Raw genomic sequence first — 20,865 nt, 5'->3', positions numbered from 1 at the left:
TGTGCACATTTTCTGTCCTTGACCTAGAACCAGTTGTTTCTCCCAGGATCCCTTGTTCCTTTCAGTGGAAGTTGATATTTAGAATCTGTACACTATGTTGCTCACTCCTATTTAGTTGGCCCTTGTTTCTGAGGAACACAGCCAGGACTACTTTGTAAAAGAAAATTCATCACTGTTCATTTCATTTCAAATATAAAAATACTTTTTCTTTTTTACTTAAATTCCTTGATTTCATACCTGTATCTTCTTTCACTCTTACTGAAAATCTCCGTTCCCAACACAGCAGCATAATTTCCTATTTCATAAAGCACACCCAGACCTCAAAGTAGTAATACTAATACTACCAACAACATGCAGTTATTAAGAATGGTTTATGTTATAGTGTGTGTTGGATTTTTTTCAGTTCTTTTTGTCTTTATATCCTGCTATGGATGGGCTAGGGAATGACTATGTTTTAAAAGCTCTTTAACTAGTTTCTTTGTGTGCAACTATGCCACCAATTGATACAGGATTATGTTTATTTATTTCACTCTGCTTTTGAAATCATTTATCAAATCTATCTTTTTTTTAATTAGGTAAAACATTTACCTAGTTCCAAAGTTAAATTTATAAAAGAAGGTATGTTGGAGGAAGTTTAATATCTATTACTGTCTTCTCTACCCTGTTACCTCGATCCCTCCATAAGTAATCTTTTAAGTTTTTGGTTTACCCTTTCCTTGATTGCTAACATGGATGAATATGTGTGTGCGTCCCCCACACTTTTCTTAGATAAGTAGAATCGTACTCTATCCACGATTTTCTACCTTGCTTTTATCCAATTAGCAACATGTTCTGGGGACCACTTCATGACATTATATAGAATATTCCTCGTTGGTTTTTATAGCTGCATAAATAGTCCATTTTGCTGATTATCCTTGCTTATGCAGTCAGATCCCTGTTAATGAACATTTGGGCTATTTCATTCTTTTGCTATCACAACAGCACTACCTTGCTAGCCTTGTACATGTATGTCTTTTCATATTTTTGCCAGCATATCTTTGGTATAGAGTTCTAGAAACAGAATTGCTGGGTCAGAGAGTTCATGCACATGAATTTTGCAGGATATCGCCAAATTCCTCCCCATAGTGTTGTGCCACTTTGCGTTTTCACCAGCAAGGTACTAGAATTCATGGTTTTTCACAGCCATAGGTGTCACCATCTTTGGTTTTGCCAAAGATGATGGTAGATGAGACATCATATCTCATCGTCATTTTAAGATGGATTTTTATTTTTAAGAGTGAGCTTGAACATCTTTTTAAATGTTAAAAAGGCCTTGCATTCAGGAGTCCTTTCCCACCCACATCCCTGCCAGGCAGCTGCTACTCTGGAACATGAAGATGAAACAATGGAGACTGCGAGGGACTGAACGAACAGACAGGTGGTTTGATAATCACAGGGGCACAAGAAGAAATAACGAGGCAAAGTTATCAAACAAGAGAGCAGAGAAGAAAAACAAAGTGGTGACGCCTAAACGGAGGAACTGAGTTTCTCTCCCCAGCAGTTACATCTGGGGTTTTGTTGCCACGTGTGCACTAGGGGAGAGTAACCTCAGCAGTCAGTCGTGGTGTGGGACCTGGGGCTTCCTGGAAGGTAAATGCAGAGAGCACAGTCCAGCAACCAGAGAGGCTGGGCCTGTGCTGAAATGGAGCCAAGAAAAGAGCCCCCAGTCATGGGAGGCTGGGATGGAGCAATAGGCGCACCTTTCCCCTCCTCCAAGGCCTCACATGTCCACTACAGAAGTAGAGGAAAGCATTGGTGATTGCAGCGAAAATGATGGGTGTGTTTTGAACTCTGGGGTTTCAATACATGTGTGCAATTTACTCTCTCAATGTTCCGTGTAGGTACTTAGTTTCTCTAAGCCCCCCATAAAACAGGGATAATAATAGCATGTGCCTTTTAGTGTTGTAATTATCACAAGAATAATCCACATTAAGCCCTGACAGGTAGTAAGCTCTTGAACCCCCAAGCTCATTACTCTCGTCTGTGGTTGTAACACTTTTAGGTGCTGCAGGGGGATTTAGAGACAGAAGTCTTAAGGTTAAATCTCAGCTCAAACTAACTTCATTAGCTCTGTGCTCGTGATTGAGGGCCTTAACCTACCTGGTCTTCGTTTCCTCCTCTGTAAAATGGGGATAATAACTTTATAAATGTGTGCATTTAGATAACATAAGACACATAAAGCAATTAACAAAGTAAGTCGTCAGCATGAGTTGACTACTATTATTTTCTTTCATGTTTTTTTTTTTTTTTTTTATTGTTGGGGATTCACTGAGGATACAATAAGCCAGGTTACACCGATTGCAATTGTTAGGTAAAGTCCCTCTTGCAATCATGCCTTGCCCCCATAAAGTGTGACACACACCAAGGCCCCACCCCTCCCTCCATCCCTCTTTCTGCTTTTCCTCCCCCCCCCATAATTATTAACTTTGTTGTTAACTTTCCTAATATAACTTTCTATTTAAAATACTTGACACCTATTTTAGATAATTCCAAAAGATTATAAATTTAAGAGAAAAGAAGGGTAGGGTACATTTGGCTATAGTGTAGGAAACTGATTACCTATGGAAATCTATAAAACTTGGCAGAGAGAGAAGGGGTACATGGCTCTTTATCCCCTCTGTAGTCTTATTTCACAGCAGATTTGACATCTGGCATTTCTACAGTCACAAGGCCTAAAGGAAGCAGAGGTTCCTTTAAAGTAGGGAGGCTGCTTAGCTGAGGATGTCTGAATTTGTGCTATCTTGCTGAGGAAAATCCAGGCTCTATGACTTGCTAACCCAAGGCTAGTAGTCACTTAGCCTCCATACGCCTCAGATTACCTAGGGGGTAACCATAGCACCAACCTTGCAAGGCTTTTATCCTGTGAATAGTGAATATCATCATGTGTGTGGAGTCAGCTCTCTGTCGAGAGCAGTGGTGGCAGCAGCATTGGTGGTGGGTGTCACCATCCCCCTCATCAGCCTTGAGGAGGTATGTTCTTCACCGTGGGCTGGGCTAGGCTGTGTTAACAAACCCCTCCCACATCCCAGCAAAGCTGCGTGTTGAGCACAGGTCATCCTAGTGTCTGCCCTGCTGGTGGGATGGGACTTACCTCTGGAGATTTGGTTTCCACAGTCACTGGGGTGGGAAAGGGAAACTTTGCAAATCACACGCTGGCTCTTCATTTTATTGGTCAAAGCCTCACACAGTTTTGTGTAACCGCAAAAGGGGTGGGTGACGAAATGGGCCCCGGACCAGCCCAGGGACCAAGGGCCCAGCTCTAGGAAGAGGCGAGGGGTGGGGGGAATACAGGTGAGAATGGGGATGCCCAGGTGGGACACTGGGATGTGTGGGCAGAGAGAGAGCAAGGGACTGAAATAACAGTCTTGGCAAGGCCAGAGACAGGCAGAGACTGTGCTCAGGCCACCCAGTGTCTGATGGAGCCCCCGCCATGGACTGCACTCATTCATCCTGCCGTCGACTCGTCATTCATCCCGCCCAGTAATCGCTGAGCCTGCCTGCCTGCCAAGCACACGCTCAGTGCTGGGTACTGAGTTGTGGAAGACACATAATACAACCTGGGCCCTCCCGCTGCTCACAGTGGGGCAGGCTGTGCCAGGGCCTTGAGCCAGGCGTGCATGGGGGTCTTGACCACTCTCCAGTGCGGGGAGTGAAGGAGGTGGGCTGGGTTTATGCCTCTGCTCCAGGCCCGACAATTGAGTGAGGAACAAAAGAAAAGTCAGTGTGACCCAAGTATTAGCTATACTTCAGCCCTTCTAGAATGACACAAGTGCTTTGCTTAAAGGATTCTTTTCATTTCTCCCCTCTGGCTTTTAATAAAACTCCACATGATATAACTGAACATATCCATAAAAATCCCAGTAGACAAAACTCACAGTTTATAGTTTATGTAATATTCCATAAAAACAAAAACAATACTTGTCGGCTGACACATATTATGGAGAGGTTTTTGTTTGTTTGTTTGTTCCTCTGTCCCCCTCAAGAAAGTTACTTCTCTGCCTTCTGTCCCCCCAGCTCCCTGCGGTGGGCACCTGACTTCTCCCAGCGGCACCATCCTCTCCCCGGGCTGGCCAGGCTTCTACAAGGACGCCCTAAGCTGTGCATGGGTGATTGAAGCCCAGCCTGGCTACCCCATCAAAATCACCTTCGACAGGTGTGTAAAACCGCAGCCTTGACGGACGGGGTGAGGGAGGGAATCCAGAATGGGTGGGGAGGACAGCATTGTCAGCAAGGTCAGAGAACACTGGACCCAACCACCCAGGACGGGCAGACCTCACCTGCCTGGTTTGCACTATTTAGGGGACTATGGCAGGAGGGGGTGAAGAGAAGTCTGGGGTATGATTTGCCTTTTCCGCCCCCACCCCACCCCACCCACTGCCACCATCCACTAAGGAGGGAACGTGGACAGACACCATCAGACATTAAAGCACAGTATTAGCACCTGAGGAACTTGCACCTAGAAATTCCTGATATGGGAAACAGCCTCCCGGACGGCTGGCCCAAAGCCTGCTCAAATGCCCCACTTCCAGCTCCCGCCCAGGTTGTGCCTCTTGGGTGGAGAGAGTAGTCACCCAGATAGGAACATGAACTCTTGCCAGACCAAATTGTTCATTGTCTGGAATAGCAGTCCACAAACTTTTTTATAAAGAGCCAGATGGTAAATATTTTAGGTTTTGTGGGCCACTTGCCCATTTGAAGATCTCTGATGTATATTCTGCTTTGCTTTTTGTTTTTAATATCTCTTTACAGATGTAGAAACCACTCTTAGCTCTACAGGCCATGGACCAGATTGGGGCTTAGGACTTTGGTTTGTTGACACCTGACCCCATGAGACTAGTCAGTGTGTCTCGAGGGTTGTGGTCCAGGCTGCAGAGGGGATAAGAGAGCTGTTTCCCACTGAGGAGGGTTAAATGGTGGAGTAGGGAGGGTCCTTCTGCATCATTAGTGAATGTCTGCAGATGACATTGACGATCCCAGCCTGCCAAAATCTGGTTGGTCCAAAGCCATGGGGTAGGCGGGGCTTTTGTCCTTTGCAAATTAATAAGCCTTGAGTTTCTCAAGAAGTCTTCATCTCCATCATTTGGCAGATTTAAAACCGAGGTCAACTATGACACCCTGGAAGTACGAGATGGGCGGACATACTCAGCGCCCTTGATCGGGGTTTACCACGGGACCCAGGTCCCCCAGTTCCTTATCAGCACCAGCAACTACCTCTACCTCCTCTTCTCCACTGACAAGAGTCACTCAGACGTCGGCTTCCAGCTCCGCTATGAGAGTGAGTCTCGGGCGGGTGCAGGGAGAGAGATGATGGGTGAGGGCGGCCCAGGTGGGTGAAAGGCCATGAGATCCTAGAGTTGCTCATGACCTTCACACTGGGTCCTTGTGTGCAAACTTCATGGCACCTGATTGGGTGCCACTGAGCTGGGTAGTCTGGAGACAGAGTCAAATACTCAGCCATCGAGCTGAAATGAGCTGGCATCTCCTGCTCACACTCGCCCTCACTCACCGCCTTCTGCATTCATCCCCGCCATTTACAGGGTCAGCATCACTCAGTTCTCTGTAGACCGACATAGAAAGTGAGGGTTGGGAGCACCACGAGGACAGGGTCACGTCCTGGCTCATGTTTGTATCCCTAAGCCTCAGCCCAGCACCTCAACCACAGCAGACACTCGACCATTTATGAACAAACTCGTAAACAAATGATTGAGCACTTGTTTCCTCTGGGGATAGGTCTTTAATACCCTCTCAGCAGATACCGATAGCCACATTTCATGAGTTGCTAATTGGCAACTTCTGCCTTTTATAAACCAGGGTTCTCTTCTCCGTCTCTGTGAGGCAGCTGGGGTCCCTCTGTGGCAGCAGCAAGCTGTCTGCTCCAGAGATGATCTCTCTCTTCCAGCTATAACCCTGCAGTCAGATCACTGTCTGGATCCAGGGATCCCTGTAAATGGGCAGCGTCATGGGAATGACTTCTACGTGGGTGCTCTGGTGACCTTCAGTTGCGACTCGGGCTACACATTAAGTGATGGAGAGCCCCTGGAGTGTGAGCCCAACTTCCAGTGGAGCCGGGCCCTGCCCAGCTGTGAAGGTGAGAGCAGCTTCCTCTCCCACCAGGAAAAAGCAGGGCTCCCGGGTTTGAGAGGGGTTGGGGGACAGCGTCGCAGAGGATCGTGGGGCAAGCTCCCTAAGCCACTCCAGTTTTTCACTGCTCTCTTTATTCCTTCTGTAGCTCTCTGTGGTGGCTTCATTCAAGGTTCCAGTGGGACCATCTTGTCACCAGGGTTCCCTGACTTCTACCCCAACAACTTGAACTGCACCTGGATTATCGAAACATCACACGGCAAGGGTGAGTATTTAGGCAGGAAGGTCACCAGCCCATTCAACAATCTGTCACATTATGATTGGGGTGTGAAACGGTCAGGTCCCCAAGGTCCCTAGGTCAAGACTACCTTAATGGGCATCTCTCTACATAGTGATTGGGGACTTAGTCTGAATTTTCCTCCCCTCCACCACCAACAAAAAAAGCTTCCAGAACTTTCCCATCTCTTTGAATCACTGAACTCATTCAATAAATATGGTTGACAATCTAAAATCTCCATGCTAGAAGAGATCTTAGAGGTTACCAGCTGTCTAATCTCACTCAGTGCAGGAAATCTGCTCTACGTTACTCCCCACAGATGGTAACACACCCTCTACCCAAACACCCCCAGGGGAGGGAGGTCGCCAGCCCATTCAACAATCTTACTTTGTCCATCCTGTGCATCTGAAGCCTGTTTCCTTGCCTCATGTCCTGAAGGAACATCAGATATTCTGCCCCTTCTCCCTCATCTGTCTGGCCTTCAGACACTGAACACATCACTGCCTTCTCGTGTAACTCAAACCTCTGAGGCTCTGCATGTGCCATGCCACAGTCCTCAGCCACCTGCACTGGTTCAAGTTCAAAGTAATAGTGCTGGTTACAAAGAAACATTGATATACTCTTAATTCTTATTAAATGCCACCTAAGGGGCAGACACCCGGGCTGGTGATCAGCGGTAACCAGGCAGACACAGACTCTACTCTCAGAAGTTTATTCCAAAGTTCATGTTAGAGGTGTGGTTCTGACAGTTTGGCAAATACACTAACACTTAGGCCTCACCCTAAGAGGTTTTGATTTTCTGTGCTAGAGGGTGGAAACCAGGTATCTCTGTTTAAAGAACACTTGGCCAGTGATTTTGATGCTTGCCTTTAATTAAGAACCTCTGATCTAGAAGAATTCACATGTAAAAGAGCCAAGAGAAATTTTGATGAAAAAGCTTTGACTCCCACTATTCATTAAAGAAATTCAATTTCAACTGAGAAATGAAATACCACTTCCCTTTTCAAGTCATCAAAGAAAATCCTAACAGTCTGGGGGAGAGTGTAGACACATGAGTACCATTCCCTGCTGATATTGTGTGAAGTGGCTCAAATTTTCCAGAGGGTGGTTTGGTGATATGAATCAAAAGCCTTCAAAATATGCTGTAAGAGACTTGAGTACAGATTTGGGTACGTTAGTCAGGGGAGTCCTGGAACCAATCCCCCACCGATACAGAAGGCCAACTGCACATGCCTTAGGGACCCAGCAAGTCCACTTACTGCAATTTATATGAAGAAAATAAGTATAACTGTACATTGAGATGTAGCTGTAAGGATGTCCCTTAAGACATCAATTATTATATTGAGGGATTAGGAATTATTCAAATGTCCATCAATAAGGAAATGTTAAATGAACCTATGTGAACAGCCATAGAATAAAATGCTAGGCAACTAGTATTTTAAGGAAATACTAAGGAAAAATGTAAAAGAATATTTAAAGACCTACAGAGGTGGTTGCAATACATTGTTGGGTAAAAAAGGCAGTTTGCTAAAAGGATATTTTTAACATATAAGACATCTTTGTATGCATAGAAAACAGCCTGGAAAAGATAAACCTCAAGATGTTGTCTCTTATTTTCATCTTTTGGCTTTTTTTCTAATTTTGAGCAGTAAACATATATTACATGGAAAATATGCTATTTGTGTGAAAAAGAAAATTTGAAAGAAAAATCATTTATAGTACCACCACGTGGACATCAGCACTACAGATTAGCCTTTGCTATGCTGGCCCCAGTCAGGACTAGGGTGGCCCAGAGCTTCCTGGGGCAAGGCGGGACTCTCTGGGCAGTCGAGGTGGGGACAGACCCTGGCCTGTCCCCATCCTCCACAGGGAAGGAGAGATAAGGACAGTGCCCTTGCTCATCCTGCAGAACTGTTTCCACCAAGCCTGGTGGGAAAAGACTGTTAGAGGAGCCAGAAGCCACCCTAGGCATCCGCAGTGTCCTGTACCTCCCCAATTTCAGACTCTCCCCACCATATAGAATGTGCAATTTCATCATCTGTCTCCCCAGCAGACTATGAGCTCTTTGAGAGATGGGTCTGTCTTATGTCCTGCAATTTCCCAGCTTCTGGCTCTGTGCCTGGCAGTGAGGAACTGGAGAAGTATTTGGTGATACAAATTGAATTGAACTGAGCCCAGACCTTTCTCCAGAGGGCATTCCTCCGTCTCTGTTTATGAGAGTATCTCAGGTTAACAGACCTATTAAGCCACTGACTCTGATTGCTCCCTAACAGGCAGAAGCTCAGCTCAGGAAACTCAAAACTTGGTAAATTCAAAATAATTCAACTCACTACGTGTCCAGCCCATGGGAACAGCCAGTCCAGGAGTCCTGAGAATGTGTCCTAGCTGAGACCACAGAATTGACTTCTTTTAACTTACAAGGCTGTCTAAGAATTAGATGAGCCAAGAAAGAGAACTCCTACAATGTACACATGCTGTGTGCCACGCACGGGGCCGCGGGCGTTGTGAACGCCGTCCCAATTATTCCCCACGGCAGGAATTATCACCTGTGAGGCGATATTATCATCTCCATACATAGTATTATAGTTGAGGCCCTGGAATTCAGGGGTGCTAAGCAACCTTGGCTGGGAGCCTTGAGCTAGCAGACAGGCTTTTGGTCCAGGTGTGTCTTCCTCCCAAGCCCGGGCCTTTCCCACTGCCCTGCTGTTTCTGCCCCGCGCAGTGTTGGTGTCACCCATACAATTCTGCACAGATCATTGCAGTGAAGTATCCATGCGTGTGCCTTTGTCCCCTAAATCTGGATTCAGACTCCAACACCGACCCTCTCTATTTCTGTGACAATGTCTTCTTTTTCTCACAATGGCTTAAAAAGGCCCAGGCAGTCTGCACAGCTGGGAAACTCAGGGGTTTCATCCCAGTTGTTTGCTCATCCTTAGAATCTTAGCCAAATGTTTACTCCTCAGAGGGCGGTATTTATGTCCTCAAGGAACAGAGTGCAAAGCGTGGCGCTTAATCAACTTGTTTTTGCCTGTTGCTGTGTCTGACCCACTCCCCACCCCACTCGGTGTTCTTAAGCTGTACAGACTGAGAACAGTTTTCTCATTTGCACATGTGTTTATGTGTCACGAGTACAGCAGGCGTGCAGGCAACATACCCACAACCCCTTAAGCTTTCCCAAGCCTCACGGCAGAGTTACGCACTCTTCCCGTGTGCCCCGCTCTGGAGTCTCAATGTTGATGTGTCTGTCCCCTCCATGAAGCTGGGAGATCCTTCTCCATGTTAGCATGAGGCCCAGGCACCTGGTTTGTTCCTTTGACAACAGATATACAGGAATGCATCTGAGTTACCTGGGCACGGGGCATTTACAAGCCATATCCCTGGTCCCATCACCTCCGTTGGGTGCTGTCTCACCCACCCACCATTTATCAAAAATGTATGAGTAATTATGTGGAGAAGAATTTCTCAAACCTTCACGTGTCCGCAGATCACTGGAGATCTAGTGAGCACGCAGAGTCTAATCTGGTAAGTCCGTGGTGGAGGCCCAAGGTCTGCACTTCCAATCAGCTGCCAGCTGATGCCCACGTGGCTTGTCCCTGGACCACACTTTGAGTAGCAAGTGGGTGCAGCACACCTAATCTGGCACCGCTTATAACATGTATTCCCATGGGCACACTCACCTGTGGGTGGGCGAGCATGTCCCCATCGCAACTGCCATCTCGAGAGGTTCAAGAGTGACTTTGGGTGTTAAAATCCTGTCGCCCCGTCACCTTCCTCAGCCCCTGCTCCCTCCCGCCACCTCACTGCTCGTCCTACCTGCTCTCTTTCTATAGCCAGAAAGGCAGCGTCCTGGAGCAGTTGAGAGCACTTCCTCTGGAGTCGGGTCACCTTGGTCCAGATCCCGGTCCTCCCATCTGCTAGCTGAGCAGCCTTAGACAAATGGCTTCATCCTTGTGTGCCTCTGTTTCCTTGGGTGTAAAATGGAGATGGTAAAAACTGTACCCACGTCATAGGGTTCCTGGCAGGATTAAATGAGTTTTTGTATTTCTCTTCCAAATGAGAGGGGCTGACGACAGAGCAAGTAAAACAGGACAGTGGCACCAGATAGTTAATGCTTTGAATCTTGTGTACTGCAGCTTTGATTTTCTTTTGCTCTTTGAAGCTCCCTGCTTTACTGGACCTCTTCCTTCCGTCTCTTCCCCTCTCTGACTCCTCCTCCTCCCTCCATCTCCCCTTCTCTGACTCTCACTCCGCCCACCTCCTCTGCCTGCAGCCTGTGCTTGTGCCTTCAGATGTTACCTAACTGCCAGTGGCTCCCAGATCCACCTCTGTAGTCCCCCTTTAGTCCTGAACTTCCAAATCTGTCCTTGCAATGGCCACCAGATACCACGGCTTGGATGTGAAAAAGGTGAAGTCCTGGTCTTCCACCCCTGTCCCTCTCCCTCCTCTATGTCCTTTCCCTGGCAGTGAAAGGCATCACCATCCAGCTGTCCTTCCGTTTCCCCTCTGTCCAGCGCCTGCTGCTCTGGCCACATGCCCCCAGCGCTCACGCCCATCTTCTGCTTTCTTGTCCAGGGCAGAGCAGCCGCCATTCTAACTGGTCTCTCTGCCTCCTCTTCGTCCTCCTCACAGCCACCAAGAGTTTGCTAAAACTGAAACTTGACCCACTCTGGATAGGACAGCTTCTCATTGCACCCAGAGAGACGGCGGCTCTGGCCCCAGCCTACCCATCCAGACGCGATTGCAAGTGTTTCTGCTCAGTGGGTGCAGCCACACTGTGCTGCTCGCTGAGCTCTGTCCCTGCTCACATGCGGGTCCCCTGCTCTCTTTCCTGGTTAACTCCTGGGCCTCCTCTTAGGACCCACCTCAGATGTTCACTTCTCAGTGAAGCCGTCCCACACTCACCTGTCCCTGCTGCCCACTGCCTCCTGTTCTGCCTCCGGGGCATGCAGGGCTGCCTCAGTGATGGCCTTTGTCCCTCTGTGGCAGCTCTTCATTTAACACCTTTGCATCCCTCCCAGCTAACCCTCCCTGGACCCTAGCCCATAGCAAGGACTCAAAACACACACACAAATGCCTATGGCATGGATTCATAAATAACTGCAGGACATTTTCACAGGCCTGCCCATAAATCTGTCTTTCAATTTTTTTTTTTTTTTTTTTTTTTGAGACACAGCCTCAAGCTGTCGCCCTGGGTAGAGTGCTGTGGCATCACAGCTCACAGCAACCTCCAACTCCTGGGCTTAAGCAATTCTCTTGCCTCAGCCTCCCAAGTAGCTGGGACTACAGGCGCCCGCCACAACGACCGGCTATTTTTTGGTTGTAGTTGTCATTGTTGTTTGGCAGGCCCAGATTGGATTCGACCCTGCCAGCCCTGGTGTGTGTGGCTGCCGCCTTAGCCACTTGCGGCCAAGCCCTCTCCTTCAAATTTTGACACCACAGTAATGTGTCCTTCTCCCTGAATGGATCTTGGTGCCCTGGTGTGTTCAGATTCCTTCATTCACACTCACCAGGATATTTTATCAATCAACGCCTGTGACCATACATACATGTTCACGAATTGAAATGTTTGTGCAGGCCCCGTCCTACTTCAGCTGTGTGACCGGCGCCGACCTCACCCATCTGGTCTCTCGGCAGGTGTGTTCTTCACTTTCCACACCTTCCACCTGGAGAGCGGCCACGACTACCTCCTCATCACCGAGAACGGCAGCTTCACCCAGCCCCTGCGGCAGCTGACCGGCTCGCGGCTACCCGCTCCCATCAGTGCGGGGCTCTACGGCAACTTCACTGCCCAAGTCCGCTTCATTTCTGATTTCTCCATGTCATACGAAGGATTCAACATCACCTTCTCAGGTAAGGAGCACGAGAGTCGTGAGGGGGCAGGGACCATGGAGCCACTTATTCTCTCCCTCCACTGCCAGTGTCTGGTCTTTGTGCTAGGAAGATGGGTATTAACCCACTCACTCTCCAGGTTCTGGCAGAATGATCTCAATGCTGCAGCAGAAGATATCTGAGTTAGACACAAGGAAGACCTTCTCTATAATGGTCTTGGAAGGAGTTAGCAGGTTCCCTGGGGAATCTTCCCTGCAGATGTTTGGGGATTTATGCTGACCATGACCAACCCAGCTGGTTGAACTAGAAAACTTCGCAAAAGTCCCTTCCTGCTCTGGTAATTCCAGATTTTTCTCTTGATCCCACTTCCACTATTGCACAACCTCAGCAATTTAAAACACTTTCAAAAAGGGGGGTTTGAAATGAATGGATCAGGATCTTTTTCATCAGGCTAATTTGGTGGTGCTAGATACTTATCTCTGTGTTTCAGGAGTCCTGGGGGGAAAGCTCTTAAGCTCTTTCATGTGGTATTCAGGGAGAAAAGAGGACCCTGGGCTCCTCCATATCGAGCTCCCCACCCTTTTTGTCCCCTTACACCCTGAGCACCTTTCTTGGGTGGGACCAGGGATGGCAGATGGATTCCTCCTGGGAGGAGCAGTAATATCTGCCCTTTAGGAACTGGAGTGGGACCCAGCTTAGCCCTCTGCTGGTCTCCAACCCAGAAACCACCTGCCACGAGCCTGGGCTAGCTTGGCTGATGGGATACATCTGGCTACCACACATGGGAGAGAGGCCTTCCTCCCCCCAGACAGAGCCCAGAGGGGAGGCAGCCTCAGGGAAGAGGGGCTGGTTACTTCTGTGTTGTCACTAGAGGCACCAGGCAGGTCCCTGGCTCATCAGTGCCACCTGTCACGCTTGCCATCTGTCTCAAGTGCCAGAGTTACAGAGGCATGGCTTCTAGTGAGGCATTGGGAGTCTCTTCCCCGGTGGGAGTTGCTCGAGGCTGGGTCACATATTCTGACCCTCTGGAACCAACCGGTTGCATCTACGTGGTTCAGTGCCAGAGAAAGAGGCAGGAGAGTCTGTGAGCCCCAAGGCTTGGGGTTGAAATGGAGATGGAGGGGAGGCTGGGACGGCTGATTCCTGAGGAGCCTCAGAAGTCCTCCCCTGCTACAGACCACCTACTCTCACCTCCCCACTTCTCTCTTCCTCTGGGACCCCACCACTTTTCTCTCTGCCTTTTGCGGGCCAGCGTGTGTGCCTCCGTCCCTCTGTTCCTGGCCTTTCTCCTGCTGTCCGGGCCTGAGTGCACCTTCTTGCTCTTGTACCTCCGGAGGTGTCTCTGAGCCCCACTGTCTGGCTGCCTTTCTAGAGTACGACCTGGAGCCCTGCGAGGAGCCCGAGGTCCCGGCCTACAGCATCCGGAAGGGCCTGCAGTTTGGCGTGGGTGACACCCTCACCTTCTCCTGCTTCCCCGGGTACCGTCTGGAGGGCACCGCCCGCATCATGTGCCTGGGGGGCAGACGGCGCCTGTGGAGCTCGCCTCTGCCAAGGTGTGTTGGTAGGTGGTCACGTGCTTTCATTTTGCTTCACTAGTGGGGTGGGCCAAAGTCTAGTCAACTGGTGTGAGGTGGTGGACTGCACACGGACCGAGAGGCAAACAGGCCTGGGTCTGAGGAAGGACCGAGCCCACGCTTACCTCCTTCTGCCCCAGCCTCCTTGTTGAACTAAGGATGGCAGTACCTGCTTCATGGGGCTGTTCTGTAGACTACACTCAGGGGGATGCACAGAAATTTGACACACAGACCCTCGGCTTAAGGATGGCTCTGGCAGAGAAATGCAGATGGGCACTGGGTGGAGCCATGAGAAAGAAGGTATGACCTTGCCCTTGGGGATCCCAGTCTGGTGGGGTAAATGTGAGCTCTGATAGTCTGAAGGAGAATCCCTAGGGAGACTCCATCCATCAAGCAGGGGAGGAGACAGAGGCAGGATCACCTACTCCATGTCAGGCACCCTGCTTGGTTCTGGAGATGCAGAAGTGCGCCAGACAGGAAGCCTCTCCACGCATGGTCCACATTTGAGAGCTGGGCCGGGGCAGGCACAAGCCGTGAGCACAGACGTGTAATGTATCAGGCAGTGTCAGGGGGCACAGAGCAAAGCTGTCATCTCGGAAGGTGCTGGAGGTAGGGCTGCTCTTTTTAGGAAGAGGGGGCAGGAAAGGCCTCTCTGATGAGTTGGCAGAGATCTGAAGGAATTCAAGAAGACAACCGTTCAGATGTCCAGGAAATGGGGAACAGAGGACTGAGACCTGGAGCCAGGAGCCCACTCAGTGTGTGAGGAACAGCTGGGAGGCTGGTCTGAAACAAGTGACAGAGAGGACAGGAGATGTTGGACAGGAGGTAGCTGGCTGGAAGTTGGAACCAGGTCTCACCTGCCTCCCTGTGAAAGCTCTGAAGAAGGCTGTTCAGAACTCCATGCCCCGAAGGAAGGGGAAGCAGGGAATACCCCCCCCAGAAGCTGGGACAGATGTTGGCTGTGCCTTACCTATGAGGTTCATGGCTCTGTCTGTTCAATTCTTAAAATGCAGGACAGAGTGAAACACTGGCTACATTACCAGCATACTTACCAGGCTCACTTTAGCCATGGAACTTGCTTAAAATGAAATATTCCATAAAACCCCCTAAAAATATACAAAAGAGATAAAAGCAACACTGCACTGACTAAAAAAAGGGACCAGCAATCCCAACAGTGGGTCAGGACAGCTCTTCCTGCGTCGACACCATGGAGCTTTGGGTTCCGCAGAGAACAGCGCAGACAGTCCGGCAGGACGTGTTCAACAACCCCCAGCCTCAGCTTCCTTGTTCATAAAAACGAGATAACAGCATCCAATTCACAGGCTTTCTTCTAGATTAGATCACATAATTTACAGAAACCAGGAGGTGCCATTTAATTATTGTCATTTTGCCGGTAACCTTTTTATCATTATTTATCAGTCACCAATTCTTGTTATTCTGCCAATGACCTTTCACAGTCTCAGAGAGGAAACCTTAAGACAAAGAGCTGCCAAATTCTGTTTTTGACCAATGAAATAACTGCAAAGTTTGACTTCTGGTCCTGTAACCACGCCCCCAGGCACCCACCTATCGCAGCCTGGCCACACACCCTCTGACACACGGGAGGCTTCCCCAGGGAGGTTCAGTTTGTATACAGGTGCTGGCAGCTCCCTTGGTCTCTTGGAAAACGTCCTTAGCTAAGTGGCTCTGGGGGAATCTTTTCCTGAATGGGATTATCCAGGACCACAGATGCGCACAGCCCTTGGGCTCTTGCCTCATTGATCTCATTACAGAAACTCATTCTTTAACTTATTATTCCAATTACTGTTTGTTCATGACACCTCACAATATTTTCATTATTACATTTGTCTTCTGTTTCACATGTTATTAATAACGCGCAGCAATTATAATCACCTCTAATTACCACCAGCCCTGCTGCAGAGGCTCAGGCTGGAGGTATCATGGGAATGCCCACCCGGGGATGCTCCCAGTTGCCACATGCACTGTAGGTGTAAATTGGATGATTTAGCCCTCTCCGTGTTACCAGGAACACGCCCAGCTGAGAAGGAGGTGAACAGCCCTGAGCTCAATTCATGTTGTGACATTGGGGGAGGACATAGCCCTGACCTGAGGGACCCCTGAATCAATGTGGAAGAGACAGCTCTGACCCTGGGGGACCCCAGTCTGCAGCAGGAGGCATGGTCCTATCCTCGGGAGCCTTAGTGTGATGGAGACGACTTGACCCTCTGCCTCGGGAGCCCCAGACAGGATAAGATACAGCCCCTCCCCTTAACGAGACCTCTTCTGATGGGGGTGACAGAAGTCACAGATGCTGGGATCAGCAGTGGCACTCTCCTGTGCTTGTGACTGTTTGTTTCTCTGGAACATTTATTTGTTTCCACTTATGCCTGTGTTTGGTTTCTCGGTACATCTGCTCACCTCCCCTATTACTTTGGAAACTCTCCCAGAAGCAAGCACTGTGTCCCTCTACCCGGTGCCCAGGACAAAGGCCTGGCAGGGAGCCAAGACTTGGGATCTGCCAAGGAGTGGCCACATCTGAAGCTCTCTGCCCCTCTCCATGAAGGTGCTGGGTGTGTGGGAGAAAGGAGAGGGTCATGCTGGGGCAGAGTTAGGATGTGCAGCTAGCTTCTTAGCTCTCTGCCAGTCCTAAAACCTAGGCAGTTAGGGCTCCAGATGGAAGCAGGTGAGCCACATAAATGCACCTGGGACAAATGAGAAAGAGAGAGGAATAAGCCTGGTTGAGGGCCTACTATGTGCCACCACTCCCCATATGTTTACCTACCGTCATACACATAAAACCTCCTGCATTTATCCTCCAGTCTTACGAAAATACTGCTCCTATCCAGATGATAGCAGATGAAAAAACTGAGGTTCAGAGAGTGGATAAATTTGTAAGTCTGACTCTAAGGCTCTGATCATCCCACTGTACCACAGGCCTCTGCCTGGACAGAGGGAAGGGTGTGAGATACTTCAGAGGGCTGCGCACACACTGTAACTAATCAATGTCCAAATGCTCATGGTCCTCAGCAGGCCCCCGTCCCATCCGAGGGTGCCCAGGATTTATGTACCCCCTCTGAAAACACATCTAGATGAATTATCAGCAGCCACTGCCCCCATGGTGCCTGTCCACGACTGTCCCTTTAGTTTTCTGCCTCAGCTGAGCACATGCATCATATTTGGTGGGTTTGCAAACAGCCTAAGTTTAGAGCCCGGCAAAGTTAGATTTCTCTTCTAACTTGGATAAAGGGCTGTGTAAAGTCTTTGGAAACTAAAGCTAGTCTCAGGAAACTGAACTGGGAAGGACCCAAGGAGCAGGACCCACGGAAAAGTAGGGACTTGGTGGAGGGACACATGGGGCCTAGGGAACAGCCTTGTGGACAGGAGAACACACAAGCCTGTAAATGAGCCCACAAGAGGCTCAGCTCTGAATGTTTCTGTGTGCTCCATTTGTACTGCCTCAGCCAGGATGCTCCCGGCTTAGAGTAATTAGGGTTGACTGTATGGTCAGAGCAGTGGCCCCTTGGTCAACCTGGGTTCTTGCAGCCAAGGACTGTGCCTAGAATAAGGACACTGAGGGGTGATTTAGGGAAAGCAGACTTGCTACCGGCAACCTCAAAGATTCCAGACATGTTCCAAATTCCCCATATGTCCAGACAAATGATGGGCCTGCCATCTGGACTTGTATTTACATCCTTCCGGAACCTAATTATTTTTAGGACTGTACATCTTCTGAGGTCAGTGTACTCCATATTCATTCCTTCGTTCATTTGGTAAATATTTATCTTACAGACGCTCCAGGCTAGGCCTCGGAAATTCATAGATTCATCAAGCATGACCCTAGCCCTCCAGTAACTCACAGTTTGGGTGGGGGATACAGGCGGTAGCAAAGCAATCAGGGTGCAATCTGGCAGGTGCTCTGAAATAGAGAAGCACAGAGAAGAGCTTCCCAATTATTAAGGATCCTGGAGAGCCAACCTCAGGGCTCCTCAGAACACGTCCTGCCCACGCACTGCGTGGGTGGCAGGGAGACCGTGATATGACCAAGCCCCCGAAGGATGCACAGTGCAGCGGGGAGACAGGAATGTTAACCAATAAGTCAAGGAAAATGTGATGAGTGCTGTAAATAAAAGGATGGGAACAATGGGGAAAGAATGACTAATTCTGGAAGAAGAGAAACAAATTTCCAGAGAGGAGTGTGATTTTATTAGCTGTTGAATGAAACAGGGGTTCAATGAAACTATGCTAAAACTTTCTCCACAGACCTAAACTCTGGGACCAAAGATATTAAGTTTGCAGTCCCCTCCTTTTCATGAATTGAGAGACTTGGTATGAATTGCTAAGTACTCAGTTCCTTGTCCTTAAATTGAGGATGATTGCGCCTACCTTGGGGGGTTGGTTGCTGTGACTCGTAGCCAAAACGATCCTTGTAAAGAGTCTGGTGTGGCATCTTGCATGAAAGGGTGATCAATTATTATTTGATCTTGTCCCCACTTAGTTTCTATCCTCTGATACTGAAAGGCTTTGTCTCTCTTCACTTAACTGTCCCCTCCTCCCCTGGCCTCCTCCTCTGTCATTGCTGTTGCTATGACACCGTGGGAGCAGGTGTGGGGAATGGCTGTGTTAGAGCACTGTGAATGTAAAGGGTGCCTGGCGGGTTAGCTTCTATTTCTACAGAAAAGAATCCAACAAGCAGAATGAAAGAGAGAAACAGCCCAGGCAGAGCTTTAGGTAGGCAGGTGTTAGGAAGAGTTTGATAGGCATTCCTGTTGACAGGCAGACAGATGGGCAGATAGGCAGGCATCCTGGCAGGGAGACAGAAAAACAACTTGGCATCTTTGTAAGGTTTTCCAGAACTGTGAGTTGTATTCTGGATGCAGCTGCTGGGGGTTAATCCGCAATTATTGTGATTCTCTTTCCAGCTGAGTGTGGCAATTCAGTCACGGGCACTCAGGGTACTTTGCTATCCCCCAACTTTCCTGTGAACTACAATAACAATCATGAATGCATCTACTCGATCCAGACCCAGCCAGGGAAGGGGATTCAGCTGAAAGCCAGGGCGTTCGAACTCTCCGAAGGAGATGTCCTCAAGGTAAAATTGATTAAGATTTCACAGAGTACGTATGCTGTCATATACAAAAGTATGGTCAACACTTATTTCCCTATGAATAATCTAAACACGCTCCTTTCCTCCTGAGACCCAACATAGGGTCCTCACTCATCTGGGAGAAAGTGAGGACCAAAATGGGAGAGGTATGTGGGTGTCTGAGAATATGGCTTTAGAAGAGTTTGCTTGGCAGCTGCCTGCTATAACCTACATGTGTGCCTGAGTGTGTGTTGACTGCATAATAAAAAATAATACATTCAGTTGGAGCAGCCACGGATTCAGTTTCTCATTGTGAACCCTGACTATCAACGTGGATAATGAAGAGCTGTGTGTGTGTGCTTATGTGTGTGTGTATTTGTGTGTGTGCGTGCACAGCTCTGTGTTTGTGGATATGGATTCTGTTACATGTCCATTTCCCCATGGGTGTGAATTGGTGTCTATGTATCCATTTGGTTTGGGGGCATCTGTGCCTGTGCACACCTTGTCTGTGTATTTGTGTGTGTGCCCTGTGCATGTTTTGAGTGTGTATTTTGGTAGAGTACCGGGCTATTGCAGTAGCTTCATTGTGCCTCCATGACGGCCTACGTGTGGCAGGGGGGTAAAGAAAGTGAACTCAAGACATAGGTGAGAGCAAGAAGTGAAAGGACTCGGCTTGCAGAGAGGGTGATAAAGGGGGAGCTGGTAAGACGCTGAGCACACGTGCGTCTTGTATCTCTTGGTATGTGTGTGATGAAGTGGGCAGCTCCAATAATGTGGGGGCTGTGCGGAATCAGAGTTGACGTGAGAGAATTGATTAAAGAGCTGCCTTCATAAAATAGATGATAAGGAAAAATCTCACCATTTGCATTCTAGGCCAAAGAACTTTCTTAGCTTGTACTAATACTTTAATTCTCTGTAGCCGTAGAAGTCTGACACTAGAAAAACCAGAAGCCACTACTCTGAAAAGTCCAAAGAGAAACCATTAGATCCACATCCTTCTGGATTCCGTTTCGATGTGATAAATGTGCTGCCCTTTTTTTAATGCACAGATGATATCTTGGCCCACTTGCACACATTCTCTTGCTCGTGTGTGTGCGCGTGCGCGCACGTGAAAGGTGTTTCTCACTCTTACCTGGTGCTTTTTGAACCCAAGAAGATGCGCTCCTGAGATGACTGGGTGGAACTGAGGGTACAACAATTCCACTGGCTTCTAAGCTCCGCTTTTCAGCTGCACATAACAAACTGTGTGTGTCTCCAAACACAGGAGCACAAACAAGCTTCACACCCTTCCCAGGACCATGTCTTGAGGCATCTGCCTCAACCCCCTCTTCTCTCCATTCATTTTTTTTTTTCTTTTTTGAGGCAGAGTCTCACTCTGTTTCCCTGAGTAGAGTGTTGTGGCATCATCACAGTTCGCAGCAACCTCAAACTATTAGGCTTGAGCAATCCTCTCGCCTCTGCCTCCCCAGTAGCTGGGACTATTGTACGTGCACTACAACACCTGGCTGTTTTTCTATTTTTAGTAGAGACAGTGTCTCACTCTTGCTCAGACTGGTCTTGAACCATAAGCTCAGGCAACCCACCCACCAGGGCCTCCCAGAGGGTTAGGATTACAGTTGTGACCCACCGCACAGGCCCCTCCATTCATCTGTCAATCAGCAGCAGTGGGACAGTGAGGCAGAAGGGCTGCTCTCTGCAGTGGCAGGGGTGGAAGTCTGTGAGTAGCCAATGCAGAGGCCTTCTTGGAAGAAGGCGGTCAGCAGAGAAAGGTGGCTTGGAGGCACAGGTTGCAATGTTCAGCTTTTGCAGGGATTCTGAGCAATGGTTCTGTGCATGTGGCCTGACAGAATCAGCAGAAATGGCTCTGGGTTGTTGGAGGTCGATGGCCCGTGGCTAGTGCCCAAGTTTCCTCACTTTGGGTGGTCTGGATTCAGAGCAGTCAACAGGTGTGTACATCCAACTGCACTGTCAAGGTTTGGCCT

The 20,865-nt window shown here is 48.8% G+C and overlaps 1 protein-coding gene across 1 annotated transcript in view; it reads left to right on the top strand.

The window, feature by feature from the left end:
• The window catches only part of CSMD2 (CUB and Sushi multiple domains 2), a 580,815-nt gene that overhangs the window by 395,938 nt on the left and 164,012 nt on the right, over positions 1–20,865 (top strand). Inside the window, exons 16-22 of the mRNA XM_053576806.1 lie at positions 4,054–4,192; positions 5,127–5,314; positions 5,939–6,127; positions 6,269–6,385; positions 12,032–12,247; positions 13,599–13,787; positions 18,720–18,889. Coding sequence (XP_053432781.1) covers positions 4,054–4,192; positions 5,127–5,314; positions 5,939–6,127; positions 6,269–6,385; positions 12,032–12,247; positions 13,599–13,787; positions 18,720–18,889 — 1,208 coding nt within the window. The remainder of the gene's footprint in view (positions 1–4,053; positions 4,193–5,126; positions 5,315–5,938; positions 6,128–6,268; positions 6,386–12,031; positions 12,248–13,598; positions 13,788–18,719; positions 18,890–20,865) is intronic.

Source organism: Nycticebus coucang, chromosome 22, assembly GCF_027406575.1.
Source record: "Nycticebus coucang isolate mNycCou1 chromosome 22, mNycCou1.pri, whole genome shotgun sequence".
Classification (NCBI taxonomy): Eukaryota; Metazoa; Chordata; class Mammalia; order Primates; family Lorisidae; genus Nycticebus; species Nycticebus coucang.
Note: the sequence above shows the minus strand (reverse complement) of the source record. Positions and strands in the feature narration are given on the sequence as shown.